This window comes from Lissotriton helveticus, chromosome 4_1, assembly GCF_964261635.1.
Source record: "Lissotriton helveticus chromosome 4_1, aLisHel1.1, whole genome shotgun sequence".
NCBI lineage: Eukaryota > Metazoa > Chordata > Amphibia > Caudata > Salamandridae > Lissotriton > Lissotriton helveticus.
The window spans coordinates 397,238,514-397,256,992 of NC_136063.1; the positions used below are offsets into that span (position 1 = coordinate 397,238,514).

General features: G+C 51.4%; 1 protein-coding gene across 2 annotated transcripts in view; it reads right to left on the reverse strand.

Annotated features, from left to right (window-relative positions):
• Window positions 1-18,479, reverse strand: part of DCAF13 (DDB1 and CUL4 associated factor 13) — a 383,567-nt gene that overhangs the window by 180,900 nt on the left and 184,188 nt on the right. For both annotated transcript variants that reach the window (XM_078686899.1, XM_078686900.1), the window contains exon 6: window positions 7,520-7,597. In XM_078686899.1, the coding sequence (XP_078543025.1) occupies window positions 7,520-7,597 (78 nt within the window). The remainder of the gene's footprint in view (window positions 1-7,519; window positions 7,598-18,479) is intronic.

Below are 18,479 nucleotides of genomic sequence, written 5' to 3' on the forward strand. Positions count from 1 at the left end.
GAGATCTTCTATGAGAAAGAGGATCCAGAGTCCCAGGGTCTATTTCAGGATCCCAAAGGGTCGGAATGCCTTGAGGCACAATGGCAGAACCCCAACGCTGATTCACCCGAGGAGGGAATAGACATATACTTGTCGAGGCATTTGCCTCCAGATGAAATTGGCATATACAACCAACTAATCAAGAGGCCAGCAGACAAGTATGGTGTCCAATTGATTGAGGAGAAGTCTCAAACATGCTTTTTACTACAGACACTACTACCCTCACAGATTAAAAGTCAATATTTGCCCATGCTCCCGGACGAGGGGAGAAAAGCCTTCAAGGAACCTGCAAGTCAGTGACGCCCAGGGCCGAAAAGAAGTACAAGAGTACAAGCACTCCTCGAAGGACCCTGCATACATCAGAGGTAATTTGCCAGCAGATTCCATCATCGCAGCCACCACAAGGAAATGGGCAAGCAGGCCAACTACCTCCAACTACATGTGAACTACCTTCAGATAAGGAGAGCAAGAGTATGGATATGGTGGGGAGGAAGTTGGAAAGGGGAGCAGTGACCCAATGGTGCATCGCAAACTGTAATGCCCTGCTCAACAGATATGCTTACAATGACTGAGAAGAGATAGCAGAGCTAATGCAACACTGCCCAAAGCAATATCAGGAGGAGAGCAGCATACCTCACAGAGGAAGAGAAGAATATTGCCAACACCTGTTTTAAATCGGCATTAGACACAGCAAGCAGACAAATGTTGGTAGGGACAACCCTACGAAAGCATGCAGGACAGTGGGTGTCGGGCTTCAAAATTGAAGTTCAAGCCAATATTATTAAAACCTCTTTCAATGAGGAACACCTTTTTGGGAGCACAGTGGACCATACACTGTAAGAGCTGAAGAAATAGAATGATTTGGCAAAACCAATGGAAGCCCTGCAGTTTAGAGGGCAACAGAGATGAGTAAGTACACCCACGAGCAGAGCGGTGGGAAGAGGGGACTTTCAAAGTGTATCTACACACCAGAGCCTCAAAAGTACAAGCAAGGTGGAGACACAACAGTGGCAATACCAAGTGCCACAGAGACTGCCCTTTTGTAGGCAAGCAAAAGGCAAAGGAGAGCCACTGAGAGGGGCAGCTACATCCACTAGCATGTGACTTAGAAAGCCTAAACTCCCAACCACAAACACCACCTGTGCTGCGGAGGACAGGAGTCTTCTTCCAGGACTAGAGGGAGATCACTCTAGACAAGTGGATACTCAACATCGTCCAACACTGCTAATTGCAATGAATTGGTCACACACCAACCAGGATGAGAATCAAAGGAAAGCACCCATACAAGAGAAGAAAAGGGCAGACTATGACGAGAGGTGAGGGAACTGTTACAGAAAGAGGCAATACAGAGAGTGCCCTGTAAAGTGATCAACCAGGTGTGCCCTGGCAAAATGGAGATAATGGTAATAACACAAGAAGCTTGCTAATACTCGAAGCATCAGTCTCTGTAGGGAAGATACTGGGAATGATGGCTTCCTGCATTCTGCTAATACCACATGCAAGGCTACATTTGAGACCAATACAGGAATGAGTCCAGAACCAGTGGTAACAAGCTACAGAGATTTGGGAACATCTAGTGGCTGTCACGCAAAGAATGTAGGAAGAAATGGTGTGCTGGAACAAGATGAATATAACAGGAAGACTCTTCATATCACCAACTCCAACAGTGACTACCACTACAGACGCCTCACATATGGTATCAGGAGTCATATCATATGTGCAAGCTCAAGATCATCGAGATCTGGAGAGCATAAGACATAAGAGGCAGTACAACACATAAAACTACTGGTGTTAAATGGTATTCCTTGCTGAAGGAAAGTAGGATCTGCTTTCAGGGTTACCCCCACTTTTTGCTGGTGTCAGTATGTTTTTTCTTTACTAGTATGGCTGGGATCCTGCTAATCGGGACCCCAGCAACTGTGCTTCCTCCCTACATTTACATGGTAAGTACTGTGGTACCTCCACAATTTGCTACTGGTGTACCCTTGTAAGTCCTAGTGTATGGTATGAAGGTACCCAGAGCCAAGGTTCACCAGGGGTCTCCCATGGGCTGAAGCATATATTATGCTACCAGTGAGAGACCACTGAAACTGTGACTACAAGCCTGCCATTGCACGCTGTGTAAGCTGGTGCTAGAACCACTTACAACAGATATAGGTTTGCTTTTATCTGAGGTCACTACACTTAAAACCTATGAGTCATCCCAAAGGCAGGCCTTTCAATCTGAAGGCAGGTTGCTAGGTTGTGTGAGGGTGCCCTGCATGAGCAGGGCACCCGCTACAAACCCCAGAGTCGATTGTCCAGACTTTGTAAATGCTGTCAGCCATTTTGATATGTATAGCGGCCATGCATTATTAGGCGATGGCTAACTATATAGTGGCTGTGCCGAACCTGGGCATGGTTGATATCATAAATGTTGGAATCATACCTCAACACCGTAACAATATTGGAGGTATGACTACTTGCACTGGGGGAGGTATCCTTTGGGAAGCCCCCAGTGCCCCCGGTAACAGCCTTCCAGAGTATGCCTGCAAACTAGTGCAGCTGCCGAACACAGACACGATTCTGCCCTTCTGCTGCTGAGCTGAGCGCGAGCAGGGGAAGGTAAAGCCATATGTTTCCTGCCACAGGGAGGTGTGATCACCTCCCAGACAGGATTTAGTGTATTGAGCTGTGATGGGGCGCTTGCCAGCACCACCAGACTAATTTGAAGGGCACATTTGGTGCTCTCCTTGCATACTCTAGTTAGAAACAGTTCAGGGAGCCCTCAGCTCCTGCTCTGGCGCGAAACTGGACAGAGGACACAGGAGTATCCTCCCCTCTGTTCAGTGCTTCCTCTGGGAGGGACCCCTGAGTCGTCCAAACCCCTTTCATAGGATATAAAAGGGCTTGCCAGTGGGTAGGTCCTCGGATTCGTGGTGGGACAAGACTCAAGCTTGAAACCACGTCACTCTTTGATTATCTGGACACTTGGACTTTGCCTGGAACCGAGACTTCATCACGGAAGACTCCTGCTGCTCCTGGTCTTGCTGTTCTGCAAGTCTTCTTCGTCGTCTGTGTCTGTGCTTCATCCAGGTTCTTCAACAGACCCATGGGCATCAAGGACACCCAAAGTAATCTCCCTTTGAGTGAAGGCGCCACACCCCTGCATCTCCAGGCACCGCAACAAAGCTGACCGATCTGCTGCTCCTGACGTCCCACAGACTTCAATCGGCCCAGCAACACAGGTGGTGGTTCTGCAACTCCCTGGAGGCCTGACCCGTCTTCTCTGCAATTTTGAGCCATTATCGGTCGTCGGAATCACTGGGACCAAACCCCTGTGCACAGCGTCGACTTGCCGTTGCCAATGTTTGTGGGCTCTGCACTCCAGAGATCGTCGGGCTACAAGAAGCTCCAGTCTCCAGATCTTCGCCCTCACTGCATCCTCTACTCAGTGGGCCTTCATCTTTGGTGAGCTGCTCGAGGTCCTATTGAGACTCCCGTGCCTTGGGCCTGTGGGTCCTCTTGAGGGTCTACTCTTGCTTCAGTGGGCTCCCCTGCTTAATTAGGGTCTGCGCCGACTCTCCTGCACTTGGTGAGTCCCTTGGACCTTGCTGGTCCCAACATTGCTCCTTCATCGATTACCACGTCTGTTGCTGCTGTCAAGGCTTGTTGGTGCTCCAGCTGGTCACAGCCCCCTGATTCTCGACTTCTGACATGGGATAGCTTGTGAAAGGCTCCTGGTCTTCCACAGCGTCGCCTGCTCCTCACAGCTGCAGCATTAAGGTCACCATCATCACTCCTGCATCTTCCATCATCAGTGGTCATTGCTCTTCCATGCCTCCTGTTCACCTCCGAGTGGCATAGACTCAGTCCCCTCTGCTTGCAGGTTCTTCTCTTCAAGAATCCACCCTTGGATTCCACCGGACTCTTGCACAGTCTTCGCCAGTGGCATCTTTTCTTAAGTCCTCCATTGTGATCCAGAGCGGTTTCCAACGTCACTTCGCACCTATGCACCCGGTTTCCCTGGTGTAGGCATCCTGGTTTATCCACGGATGGGGTGACTCTCCAACCTTCAGTCTTCCATAGGGTTTTTCAGGGCCTACTGCTACTGGGAAGGGTCCTTTGGCAAAACAGAAACCATGACTTTCTCGTTTACTTCAATTGAGTACGCGGCTGTGTTTCCACTCTTCACACAGCCTCTGCGGTTCCTGGGTATTTACCTCAGGTGGTTCCTTGTGCCCCCAGCACTTCTGAGTCTTCTGGTCCAAGTCCCAACTTTGGTCGCAGTTAGCATTCCACTTTCTTAGTATATGGTTTGGTATTTCCCCAGAGACCACTGTGGATTGTGCTTACTTACCTATTTGCAATTGTAGTATCGTGTGTGTTTGTGTAGATATCTCTGGGTAGGAGATATACCAATGTGAGTGCTGTATAATAAATAGACATATTTTTATGAATACACTGTGTGGTTATTTTTCCTTTAATTCACACTATATGATTAGATCTGGTAAAACAAGTTGCTTAACACTCCTTCTGAAGGCTGCTCTCCCAGCTACCACTCAGAGAGCTTACTATGGTTGTCTAAGACCCCTAAAATCACCATAAAGGTTGTCTGGATTAGTGCAAGGTGCTTCACTGAATTAAGTGTGCACCATATACTAAGCCAGACCCCTACACTAGCCTAAAAAGCTTTTCAGAAGCAGCTGTGGGGAACATCTATAGAAACAAAAAACAAGGTTCTACTCAACAAACAAGGTGGGGCAAAATCCTTGGCCCTATCGTGACTAGATCAAGAGATTTAGAGATGGGCCTACCAAAGACAGATAAACATAACGGCGATACAGCTAACAGGAATAGACAATTAGAGGTGGACAAGCAGAGAATCCAGGCATCCACCTGATGCGAGTGGGAGCTGAATAAGGCAGTAATCAAAAAGGTGTTCAGAAGGTGGGGACACCAGAAATAAACCTATCTGCAAAACAAGAAAACACAAAATGCCAATCCTTTGTGTCGATAGACTGGTCAGCGAGATTTGCTTACGCTTTTCCCCTATTCCCTCTGTTACCAATAATAATCAACAAATGCAGTCGCAGGTGACTTTAATACTCCGCTCCACAGTGGGTGAGACAAACCTAGTTCTCAGAGTTAATAGACATGGCACATAATGGGCAGAGACGACCAACATTACAAGACCTGCTCTCCAGGCAAAGACGAGGGAAGATTCTCCACCCAGAACCAAGCACGGTGAGTTTACCAGCATGGCTCTGAGTACACAGAGTTCACACACCTAGGACTTACAGAAAACAAGGACATGCCACACACTCAAGTGGGAGAGATACACAAGGTGGTGCCAGAGAAGTGGCGTCTTTCAGAACAGGACACGAGACACTACAGTTACCAGAGAACTCACACACCTGCTAGACAGCAAGCTAACCAATGCATCACTAAAGGTGCATCTGGTGGCAATAGTGGCCTACAAAAGGGGATACATAGGAGGTGGAGTCTTCACTACACCAGGGATCAAAAGATTTCTGGAAGGGACCAAAAGAATAGCCACACCAAGGTGTGCACCAACACCTACATGGAACCTAAATGTAATGCGCACTCCGTAGAGTAAGCAAGTTGAAAGCACTCTCCATCCATGTACCATATATGCACATACACAAGGACAGAGTGTTAATGAGGACCAAGCCATGCTTCTAACCAAAGGTCGATTCCAATTTTCACATAAACCAGACAATCCAAATACTGAGTTTTTTCCCAAGAGCCAAAGCACTACAGGGCACTACATACAATGGACGCCTGACTGGTCATAATGTATTATATGGAGAAAACAAAGCCTGTCAGGAAAGGGAAACAACTCTTCGTATCATTCTCAGACAATAACAAAGGGAAACCAGTCACTAAGCACACCATCGCAAGAATCGATTAATCAAGCAAATCCAGATGTACCACATGACAGCTGGTATATAGCTACAGACTAAACCATTAGCACATCTGACACAAAAGAAAGGAGCTATAATAGGCTTCCAGGCAAATGTTCTGTTCAACAAAAAATGTACTACAGCCACACAGTAGACAGTACACATGTTCACAAAGTACTACTGCATCGACGTTCAGGTGAACAGGAAGGCACAAGTGGGGCAGAAAGTACTGAAACATTTGTTTACAAGCTTAACCTCTTCTCCAGGCCAGCCTCCACAGTAAACAGAACCGCTACAAATCAATACACAGCATGTAAATCCAGAAAGATTCATGTTGCAAAACAAAATGGTTACTTACCTGTAGGAGTATTTTGCAGCGTGTCGCATTTTCTGGATTTACACGCCATGCACCCGCCTTCCAGGAAATGAGACGAGCAGAAGTTAATAGAATTAAAGAATGTACAGACAAGAGGAAGCCAACGAAACATCAATAAACAGACTGTTGCTGGGGAAAAGAGAATCTGAAGATAGCTACCACGCGTGGAGGCTTAAGGTGAGGGGCGTGTGATGTCAAGAGAGGTTGGACTAAGCACCAAATGGTGAGGACAATTGAAGGCCAGCAAAATAAAAGAAATGGGGAAGTGAAGAGGGACTAATATACATGAGGAGAGTTCTGGGCCCAATCACTAGAAGAACAAAGTAATGCACAGCCTCTGAAACCAGAAAAATCTTCAAGCTACAAAACTACTAAAAGTAACCATTTCCTTACCCAACTCCTCAGAAACTTTAATCCTCTTGAAGGATGTAGAGGATCATCGGATCGCTGGACCTTGCTTTACCTCCTGCTCATGGCAGCTGGAGTTTTGCAGAACGTGGAGGTGTTGATTGGTGTTGGTTGGCAGGTGTTCACAGTTCACCTCAGGCTTGCACGTTGCCACTAGTTTTCTCCACTAATAAGTCGATACCCAGGCCAAATATGGGATGCTTGCAGTCTATTGGGTATCATGAATTCTTTCCACTCCTGGTTTTACGAGGGACGATTAAGACAGACGCAACACTGGGGCAGCAACAGCCAAACAGGCATTTTCTATTCCATCAAGCCACATCTTTGATGTTAACCCTAAATTATTTGTATTTTGGTATATAATGGTGGCCAAACAAGCTACCAATCATCAGCCACACATACATAATTATATAAAGGAGACAGTACCAATACATTTGGTACATGTTGAAGCTATAAAATGGATTAAAAATCCTGGATCAAATCAGCCACTTCGCTAAGGCCTATCAAAATGAAAGGGGTTGATACAAACCTGTAAATAATGGATTAAGGACTCCCCTGCTGTGTGATTGGATATGATGATACTAATACACCATTTAAATTGTGGAAGCGAGCAGTTCCATATTTTCTTTTTTGAATTCTAAGTCTAAAGACAGATATAAAGTAGACTAGGACAGTACGAAAAAAACATTGAAAGAAAGCTGTTGTACAAATAAACACTTTTGGTTTTATTTTATTTTGCATATTTTCCACAGAATAGAAAACGTTTAACAGTAATTCAATGACGTGTTACCTTCTTCAGGGGAGTAGATTGTCTCATGTCATACAAAACAATATTTCTGTCTGAAGCACAACTTCCGAGAAGGTATGTCTGAAAAAAGGAAAAGTTATGGTTATTTTCATTTAAGCAAATTGGTGCCAAAGACTACGTTTTGCTTCTGTATGGTGAATGCACATAGAGGTGCAGAACATAGAGGTACACATGCCGACCTAAAAGAACATTGCAACAGAACTACAAAAAGTCACACACAGACCTTAAGTCACATAACCATTTTTTTTTGTAAACAGTTTTTATTGGCAGTTTTATCCAAAGGGAATATTATGTAGTACAATACATCAATATTTGTCAATTCCAGAATATATCACAGTCAATGGTACTCATGCCTTTTTATGAACGAAACCCCCTACGCCCTCCCCCCTTCAGCCCTCCCCCCCCCCTGCCAGTGCGCCTATGAGCAACCTAGACATGTGCAATAACCATGGGTACCCCCTTTCCAGCAGTGTGTCTCCTCATGTCAAGTAGTGTTAGGGGGACAGCTTCCCAGTGTTCACTCTATTCTTGCGCCATTATTGTTTCTTCTGTGACAGCGGTCTACCCACCCAATTGCCAGCCCTATGTTACATCCTCCTCCTCCTCCCTTGAACTATCCGCTGGTCGCTGAAGCTCTGTCACCAATGCCTCCCACGCTCTGGCCACTTCCAGGGCCCTGTCATTATCTAAGCGCCTGGCCTGTTGCAGTCGGAGAGTGCTCTCAGCTCGTGCCCAACGCAGAAGATTTGCTTTCCATCGCAAATAACTAGGGCCCTGGCTCGATTTCCAATGCATGGTGAGTTCCCTCTTAGCCAAAATCACGCCCAGGTCATAGAACTTGCTAGTGACTTTCGTCCGGGGGGTGTGTGGAAACCAGAGCAACAAGCAAACGCCCATGTCTACTTCTATCTGCCGGCCTGTGACAGCAGTTAAACAAGCCTCCACCGCATTCCAGTAACCTGCCAGTCCCGCGCAGGACCAAAACATGTGAGCGAAATCAGCCCCATCCGTTCTACATCTCGGGCAGAGTGACGTTGAGCCCCCAAAATATTGCGAGATCTTAACAGGTGTCAAATACGCTCGATGAAGCGTGAAAAACTGGACTAATTGGAACCTGGCGTTCCGCTTGCCCTTCCAGGCGCGTCGAACCAACTGAGGCCACGTCGTCTCAGGGATGGGCCTCCCAATAACCAGCTCCCATTTGCCTCGCAGCCCATCCAGGGGCAACATGGTCGCCGTCGAAAGCCTCCGGTAAAGAGAAGTAACGGCCTTGAGAGTACCAGCTGTCATGACCACATATTGGCAACCCAGGGAAATCGGCGGCTCGGTGAGCCCCCCACTCCAGTGTTTCTGAATACTGGCTACTAGGGCGGCATGCAGCAAGCAACCCCCCCGCGGGAATAAGTCACATAACCGTGTGCAGAGTTATGTGCAGCAAAGACAACAAGGGATCATTAGGTGAGAACGCTGATACACCAAAGGAGCACAAGGTGCCATGCTCTTCAGAGGAGCATGAGGTGTTGTGCATCAGGTTAAAACTCTGTGGTGCACAGTTAAGACACAAAGACTTTTGCACATAATGGAGGCACTGGGGTGATGTGCAGCAGAGGGCCTGAAGTGCTGTACAACAGGGCAAACATGCTAATAGTCTCCAAACAGTGGTGTATAGTTTTTTTGCCCGCAGTGTTTTGTTTGTTGGGGGGTTTTGCTCATTGATATACTGGTAAATTCAAAACTCCCAATCCCACAATGCAATGTTCTATAAACTAAAAAGTATGAGAATTGTATGAAGGAGTCACACATTACTTGAGCCACTTGGCAAGTATGCACATGAGCAGGCATTTAATATTTAAACAAAACATACATTTCCTCTTCATGACTCTTTGGTATGATTTCCACGTTCTGGTCAACATATATCTCTTAATTAACTTTTTTAGTGTTTTCATTAACTGTGCCCCTCAACAGCATTATGCTTCTGATACAAGGACACCCATGCAATAAATCATTGTAACTGGTCACACAAATGTAAAATAAGTATCCCTCAGTGCAAAGCCAGATTTGAAATATTTCTGTGAAGATCTGATTTTTTTAACAAACGTCAACAAACAATGAAAACAGAAAAGAAGCAGCAGAGAGGAAACAAAGTTCTTAAACCTGGACGTTGTAGCTCAAGTAATCGCAAAGCCAGCAATTAGACGCCTCACATGACAGCCCATTTTGATAATACCTCAATTGAGCTTTCCCATAGTTTAATGCAGTTTCCCAGTCGTCATAAACACAAACCGTACAATGGTGCAGCAAACATGTTAACACAGCAGCTATGTATGCACTGAAGACAAAATATCGGGCTTTATAAGAGCTCAGGCCTTTGAATCAGACGTCAGGTAGTACATATGAGCTGCTAGAAATATGGATGGAGCCCTACACAAGGCCCAAGGTATTCATTAAATAGTATGAGTTGAATTCCCACCAAAAACACGGGTGTACATGTTGATTCAATTCACTGTACACATTTGAGTCAGCCATAAAAATAACAATGGCTTCAAAAAGATAACAGCACAACTGTACTTACAATAATCACAGAAGAGTATTAATATTGATCCCAAGTTCACTCAAGTCTAAGAGGTTGAATAAAAATGATTTTTGAGAAGACAGAACTCAACGAAACATACAACTTATCTATAATTTTACGTAGATTCCCATTTATGGAATTGACAAACATTCCTATTAGCAGTGGTTGAAATCTTTTCAAGTAATACACTTGCACGAGATCCTCTCCACCTCTGACCATAATCATGTGGCAAATCTGCCAGCAGAAAATCAGAAGATGCATGTTTAGTGTAAATGATCATTAGGACATTAAACCTTTTTTTAAAATTATTTTTCCACATCAGGAAAGTATTTTTCCTGGTGGAGAAACTCTTTGCCCTAAACCCTATGAACCGTACTATTTCGCAGAGATTGCTTCAGGGCTTACCACACAAATGGCAGTTAATAGGACCAACCGTAGTCAGAGCCATAGATTCTCTGGGATGTTTTGTAATATAATGATCAGCAACACCATAATAGTAAAAATAAGTTGTTTTTAGGTTTCGCCTCGCCGAAAGCTGCGCAGCAGACTTTCGTGCAGGCGAAATCTTATGAGTTACAGTATGGATGTTTGTGCCGCCTCTCTGTTCCATTGGCTAGTTCCATAAATGGAGGCTAGCCATTGGAACAGAGATCTGTCCGTCATGGCCGGACCAGATTCGTGGGCGTTCCCGACAGTTTTTCGCATTTTGCCCACGTCATGCGGCGGTGGGCGTGTTTTTTTTTTTTTGGGCTCTTGGCTTTTTTGGTTCATTGTCGAAGTGTCTTTGCAAGGAGTCGGCTGCGAGTTTGAAGTTGCCAAGGAAGGACTTTGTATTTGCGATCAGGTAAGCAGCTTTTTTTTTTTTTTTCTTTTTCACTTTGTATGTATACTCTGTCTCATGTTAACTCCCTGTTTTCGTATTTATGCTGCATGTTTTTCGTGTCTCGTTGCTGTCTTTTAGCCCGTGTCATGTTGGCTCTCTGTTTTCGAGTTTAAGGTAAGCTTTCCCGCCCCCCCCTCCCGCTGTCCGTGTGGCCGTTCCCACCCCCCCTCCCGCTGTCCGTGTGCCTGTTCCCGCCCCCCTCCCGCTGTCCGTTTGCCCATTCCCGCACTCCCCCCCCCCTCCCGCTGTCCGTGTGCCCGTGCTTAATGTCCGGAAATGGGAGGCCTCTCCTCAGCAGGGACGGCACCGAAAATGGTATTGCCGGCAATATGTAAACCCACAACAGGGTCAAGGTAGCGAGGCGACGAGAACTAGCCAGGGGCTCAGGCTAGAGCCAGATGTTGCACACGTTCTCTGTAGACTCGGTTTCAGGTCTCTGTGTTGACTCACCAATTCCCCGTGGGTAACAGGCGCATGAGCCCAGGGCGGTAAGTGCCCAGCAACAGGGGGACTCTCCAGGCCTTTGCTCATGGAAGATCAGCGAACGGAAACCAGCAGCCCAAAGTCGTGGACGATTCCTAACCTTCTGATGATGTCCACCGGTCAAGGAGCAGCGCGCTCAGAGGGGATTCCATGTCGTTGTCAGTCGGAACATTGAGGCGAGGTATCAGACAGGCTCACCAAGCGGCCAGCTTATCTGTCCAATGGCCGACGGTCCCATGCAAGGTGAGAGGGGTATGTGTAAGATGCTCGGTGCGATGGGTCCGGTGTTGCTCTGTGATGATGGTGGTGTAAGGGAGGGCGACGGATGGCAGGGTATACAGGGATATCGACCAATTCGGTGTAAAAGAATGTGTAAATATTCGAGTTCCGTTGCCTATGTGGAGTCCGTGATTACGAGTCAGTGTGCACACATACACAGAGCCAGTGTGAAGCTAACAGGCGCCTACCTCGTGTTGTGTATAACAAGGTGAGGGGCTCGTCAGGAACTGTAAGCGTTAGACGAAGGCCTTAAGGCGACATGTGTGTGTGTTATACTTCCCTGTCGTTATGATAAGGGGTTCTCCACTTGTGTCTGTTATTGTTATGTGTTAATAGTTGTAGATGCGGGCACGTTATATTGTGTCCAACAGGGTTGATTGCGTTAGTGTGTTGCTTAAATTGACACCCCATATTTTTTTTTTTCACGGATATTTTTTTAAGATGGACACTACGTCAATTCGAGTGTTACGTAACACCTGTATTTTGAATATTCATTTTATCTACTCTCATTTATCTACCACTACGGGTGACCTAAACCAGCTGGGGTTGCTTGTTTCTCTTTGCTGCACAGTCTGCGCGCCTAGTTTAACTCTTGTTGCAGTCTGCCTGGCCAGTGTGTATTTATCATTTGCACTACGTTCTGCCTTATTAGTATTTTTACCTATTGTTGCCCAATGTGCCCGGCGAGTGTATTTTTACCACTACCTGCTTATTCCGCTTGGCTACTGCATTTTTTCTCTATGCTGCACTGTCTACACACCTATTGTATTATAAACCATGCTTCACAGTCTTCTTGGCTAATGTATATGTATCATTTGCTGTGCATTCTTCATGGTTAGTGTATATTGCCATTTGATGCCTATTCCGCCTGGCTAGTGTAATTGTACCCCTTGCTGCGCATCCTGCCTGGTTAGAGCATAGCTTCCATTTTATGAACATTCGGCCTGGTTAGTGTATGTTTACCTCCTGCTGCACATTCTGTCTATCTAGTGCAGGGGTACTCAAAGTACGGCCCGCGGGCCAGTAGCGGCCCGGCAAGCCTTTTGTGGCGGCCCGCGGACCTTGAGACATCGCACCTGTGTTCTTTTTTTTAACTTCAGCAAACACCTCGGGGAGCAGCAGTGCGGTGTCAGAGACACTGCTCTGTGGGGGCCGGGCGATTCCAGCCACAGTCAAGAGTGGGGCTGCAGGGGCCCTAAGAGGTGAACAAAGCCTCATTTACATGTAAATGGTCTTTCAAAGACCTGTGAAGTACTGGTGTGCCCGGGAGGCTGTGTCAGCCAGGCTGACACACAGGGGAGCAGGGGAGGGGGGGGGGGAGAGAGAGGAGCGGACAGCAGGAACTGAGAGCTGTGTGAGGTGCGAGGACAGAGCAGGGAGTTAGAACCCAGGTGAGGGAAGGTGGGAGGGCAGAGCAGTGAGAGGGCAGACCAGTGAGTGAGAGCCCGGGTGAGGGAAGGTGGGAGGGCAGAGCAGTGAGAGGGCAGACCAGTGAGTGAGAGCCCGGGTGAGGGAAGGTGGGAGGGCAGAGCAGTGAGAGGGCAGACCAGTGAGTGAAAGCCCGGGTGAGGGCAGAGCAGCGAGAGGGCAGACCAGTGAGTAAGAGCCCGGGTGAGGGAAGGTGGGAGGGCAGAGCAGGGAGTGAGAGCCCGGGTGAGGGAGGTGAGAGGGCAGAGCAGTGAGAGGGCAGACCAGTGAGTGAGAGCCCGGGTGAGGGAAGGTGGGAGGGCAGAGCAGTGAGAGGGCAGACCAGTGAGTGAGAGCCCGGGTGAGGGAAGGTGGGAGGGCAGAGCAGTGAGAGGGCAGACCAGTGAGTGAGAGCCCGGGTGAGGGAGGTGGGAGGGCAGACCAGTGAGTGAGAGCCCGGGTGAGGGAAGGTGGGAGGGCAGAGCAGTGACAGGGCAGACCAGTGAGTGAAAGCCCCGGTGAGGGCAGAGCAGTGAGAGGGCAGACCAGTGAGTGAGAGCCCGGGTGAGGGAAGGTGGGAGGGCAGAGCAGTGAAAGGGCAGACCAGTGAGTGAAAGCCCGGGTGAGGGCAGAGCAGTGAGAGGGCAGACCAGTGAGTGAGAGCCCGGGTGAGGGAAGGTGGGAGGGCAGAGCAGGGAGTGAGAGCCCGGGTGAGGGAGGTGGGAGGGCAGAGCAGTGAGAGGGCAGACCAGTGAGTGAGAGCCCGGGGAGGGAAGGTGGGAGGGCAGAGCAGTGAGAGGGCAGACCAGTGAGTGAGAGCCCGGGTGAGGGAAGGTGGGAGGGCAGAGCAGTGAGAGGGCAGACCAGTGAGTGAGAGCCCCGGTGAGGGAAGGTGGGAGGGCAGAGCAGGGAGTGAGAGCCCGGGTGAGGGAGGTGGGAGGGTAGAGCAGTGAGAGGGCAGACCAGTGAGTGAGAGCCCGGGTGAGGGAAGGTGGGAGGGCAGAGCAGTGAGAGGGCAGACCAGTGAGTGAGAGCCCGGGTGAGGGAAGGTGGGAGGGCAGAGCAGTGAGAGGGCAGACCAGTGAGTGAAAGCCCGGGTGAGGGCAGAGCAGTGAGAGGGCAGACCAGTAAGTGAGAGCCCGGGTGAGGGAAGGTGGGAGGGCAGAGCAGTGAGAGGGCAGACCAGTGAGCGAGAGCCCGGGCGAGGGAAGGTGGGAGGGCAGAGCAGGGAGTGAGAGCCCGGGTGAGGGAGGTGGGAGGGCAGAGTAGTGAGAGGGCAGACCAATGAGTGAGAGCCCGGGGTGAGGGCAGAGCAGTGAGAGGGCAGACCAGTGAGTGAGAGCCCAGGTGAGGGAAGGTGGAAGGGCAGAGCAGTGAGAGGGCAGACCAGTGAGTGAAAGCCCGGGTGAGGGCAGAGCAGTGAGGGCAGACCAGTGAGTGAGAGCCCGGGTGAGGGAAGGTGGGAGGGCAGAGCAGGAACTGAGAGCTCTTTCAGGCACGAGGGCAGAGCAGGGAGTGAGAGCCTGGGTGAGGGAGGTGGGAGGGCAGAGCAGGGAGTGAGAGCCCTGTGAGGTGGGAGGGCAGAGCAGGGAGTGAGAGCCCAGTGAGGTGGGAGGGCAGCAGGCAGTGAGAGCCCGGGTGAGGTGGGAGGGCAGCAGGGAGTGAGAGCCCTGTGAGGTGGGATGGCAGAGCAGGGAGTGAGAGCCCAGTGAGGTGGGAGGGCAGCTGGGAGTGAGAGCCCGGGTGAGGTGGGAGGGCAGAGCAGGGAGTGAGAGCCTGGGTGAGGTGGGAGGGCAGCAGGGAGTGAGAGCCTGGGTGAGGTGGGAGGGCAGCAGGGAGTGAGAGCCTGGGTGAGGTGGGAGGGCAGCAGGGAGTGAGAGCTGGGTGAGGGTGGAGGGCAGCAGGGAGTGAGAGCCGGGTGAGGTGACAGAGGGCAGCAGGGAGTGAGAGCCGGGTGAGGTGACAGAGGGCAGCAGGGAGGGAGAGCCGGGTGAGGTGACAGAGGGCAGCAGGGAGGGAGAGCCGGGTGAGGTGAGACAGATAGAGACAGGGGCAGACAGAGCTAGGTAGGGTCAGAGACAGAGACAGATAGAGGTAGATGCAGACAGCTTTAGAGACAGAGACAGAGACAGAGAGAGAGACAGATACAGAGAGAGACACAGAGGGAGACAGGGAAACAGACAGAGGGAGGGATGGAGACAGAGGGAAACAGACAGAGGGAGGGATGGAGACTTAGAGGGAGAAAGACAGAGGGAGAAAGACAGAGGGAGACAGGCAGAGGGAGACAGGCAGAGGGAGACAGGCAGAGGGAGGAAGGCAGAGGGAGAAAGGCAGAGGGAGGAAGGCAGAGGGAGGAAGGCAGAGGGAGGAAGGCAGAGGGAGGGAGACAGGCAGAGGGAGGGAGACAGGCAGAGGGAGGGAGACAGGCAGAGGGAGGGAGACAGGCAGAGGGAGGGAGACAGGCAGAGGGAGGGAGACAGGCGGAATGAGGGAGACAGGCGGAATGAGGGAGACAGACAGAGGGAGGGAGACAGACAGACAGAGGGAGAGAGGGAGACAGACAGGTGGAGGGATGGAGACAGACAGAGGGAGACAGAGGGAGAGTGGGAGATAGACAGAGGGAGGGAGACAGACAGAGGGAGGGAGACAGACAGAGGGAGGGAGGCAGACAGAGGGAGGGAGACAGACAGAGGGAGGAAGACAGACAGAGGGAGGGAGACAGACAGAGGGAGGGAGACAGACAGAGGGAGAGAAACAGACAGAGGGAGGGAGGGAGACAGACAGAGGGAGGGAGTGAGACAGAGGGAGGGAGGGAGGGAGACAGAGGGAGGGAGGGAGGGAGACAGACAGACAGAGGGAGGGAGACAGACAGACAGAGGGAGGGAGACAGACAGACAGAGGGAGGGAGACAGACAGATGGAGGGAGGGAGGGAGGCAGGGAGACAGACAGAGGGAGGGATGGAGACAGAGGGAAACAGACAGAGGGAGGGATGGAGACTTAGAGGGAGAAAGACAGAGGGAGACAGGCAGAGGGAGACAGGCAGAGGGAGGGAGACAGGCAGAGGGAGGGAGACAGGCAGAGGGAGGGAGACAGGCAGAGGGAGGGAGACAGGCAGAGGGAGGGAGACAGGCAGAGGGAGGGAGACAGGCAGAGGGAGGGAGACAGGCAGAGGGAGGGAGACAGGCGGAATGAGGGAGACAGGCGGAATGAGGGAGACAGGCGGAATGAGGGAGACAGACAGAGGGAGGGAGACAGACAGACAGAGGGAGAGAGGGAGACAGACAGATGGAGGGATGGAGACAGACAGAGGGAGACAGAGGGAGAGTGGGAGATAGACAGAGGGAGGGAGACAGACAGAGGGAGGGAGACAGACAGAGGGAGGGAGGCAGACAGAGGGAGGGAGACAGACAGAGGGAGGAAGACAGACAGAGGGAGGGAGACAGACAGAGGGAGGGAGACAGACAGAGGGAGAGAAACAGACAGAGGGAGGGAGGGAGACAGACAGAGGGAGGGAGTGAGACAGAGGGAGGGAGGGAGGGAGACAGAGGGAGGGAGGGAGGGAGACAGACAGACAGAGGGAGGGAGACAGACAGACAGAGGGAGGGAGACAGACAGATGGAGGGAGGGAGGGAGGCAGGGAGACAGACAGAGGGAGGGATGGAGACAGAGGGAAACAGACAGAGGGAGGGATGGAGACTTAGAGGGAGAAAGACAGAGGGAGACAGGCAGAGGGAGACAGGCAGAGGGAGGGAGACAGGCAGAGGGAGGGAGACAGGCAGAGGGAGGGAGACAGGCAGAGGGAGGGAGACAGGCAGAGGGAGGGAGACAGGCAGAGGGAGGGAGACAGGCAGAGGGAGGGAGACAGGCAGAGGGAGGGAGACAGGCGGAATGAGGGAGACAGGCGGAATGAGGGAGACAGGCGGAATGAGGGAGACAGACAGAGGGAGGGAGACAGACAGACAGAGGGAGAGAGGGAGACAGACAGATGGAGGGATGGAGACAGACAGAGGGAGACAGAGGGAGAGTGGGAGATAGACAGAGGGAGGGAGACAGACAGAGGGAGGGAGACAGACAGAGGGAGGGAGGCAGACAGAGGGAGGGAGACAGACAGAGGGAGGAAGACAGACAGAGGGAGGGAGACAGACAGAGGGAGGGAGACAGACAGAGGGAGAGAAACAGACAGAGGGAGGGAGGGAGACAGACAGAGGGAGGGAGTGAGACAGAGGGAGGGAGGGAGGGAGACAGACAGACAGAGGGAGGGAGGGAGACAGACAGACAGAGGGAGGGAGACAGACAGACAGAGGGAGGGAGACAGACAGACAGAGGGAGGGAGGGAGGCAGGGAGACAGACAGAGGGAGGGATGGAGACAGAGGGAAACAGACAGAGGGAGGGATGGAGACTTAGAGGGAGAAAGACAGAGGGAGACAGACAGGCAGAGGGAGGGAGACAGGCAGAGGGAGACAGACAGGCAGAGGGAGGGAGACAGGCAGAGGGAGGGAGACAGGCAGAGGGAGGGAGACAGGCAGAGGGAGGGAGACAGGCAGAGGGAGGGAGACAGGCAGAGGGAGGGAGACAGGCAGAGGGAGGGAGACAGGCAGAGGGAGGGAGACAGGCAGAGGGAGGGAGACAGGCAGAGGGAGGGAGGCAGACAGACGGAGGGAGGCAGACAGACGGAGGGAGGCAGACAGACGGAGGGAGGCAGACAGAGGGAGGGAGGCAGACAGAGGGAGGGAGACAGACAGAGGGAGGGAGGGAGACAGACAGACGGAGGGAGGGAGACAGAGGGAGGGAGGGAGACAGAGGGAGGGAGGCAGACAGAGGGAGGGAGACAGACAGAGGGAGGGAGACAGACAGAGGGAGGGAGGGAGGCAGACAGAGGGAGGGAGGCAGACAGAGGGAGGGAGACAGACAGAGGGAGGGAGACAGACAGAGGGAGGGAGGCAGACGGAGGGAGGGAGGCAGACAGACAGACGGAGGGAGGCAGACAGAGGGAGGGAGGCAGACAGAGGGAGGGAGGCAGACAGAGGGAGGGAGGCAGACAGAGGGAGGGAGGCAGACAGAGGGAGGGAGACAGACAGAGGGAGGGAGACAGACAGAGGGAGGGAGGGAGGGAGGGAGGGAGGGAGACAGAGGGAGGGAGGGAGTGAGACAGAGGGAGGGAGGGAGGGAGACAGAGGGAGGGAGGGAGGGAGACAGACAGACAGAGGGAGGGAGACAGACAGACAGAGGGAGGGAGACAGACAGATGGAGGGAGGGAGGGAGGCAGGGAGACAGACAGAGGGAGGGATGGAGACAGAGGGAAACAGACAGAGGGAG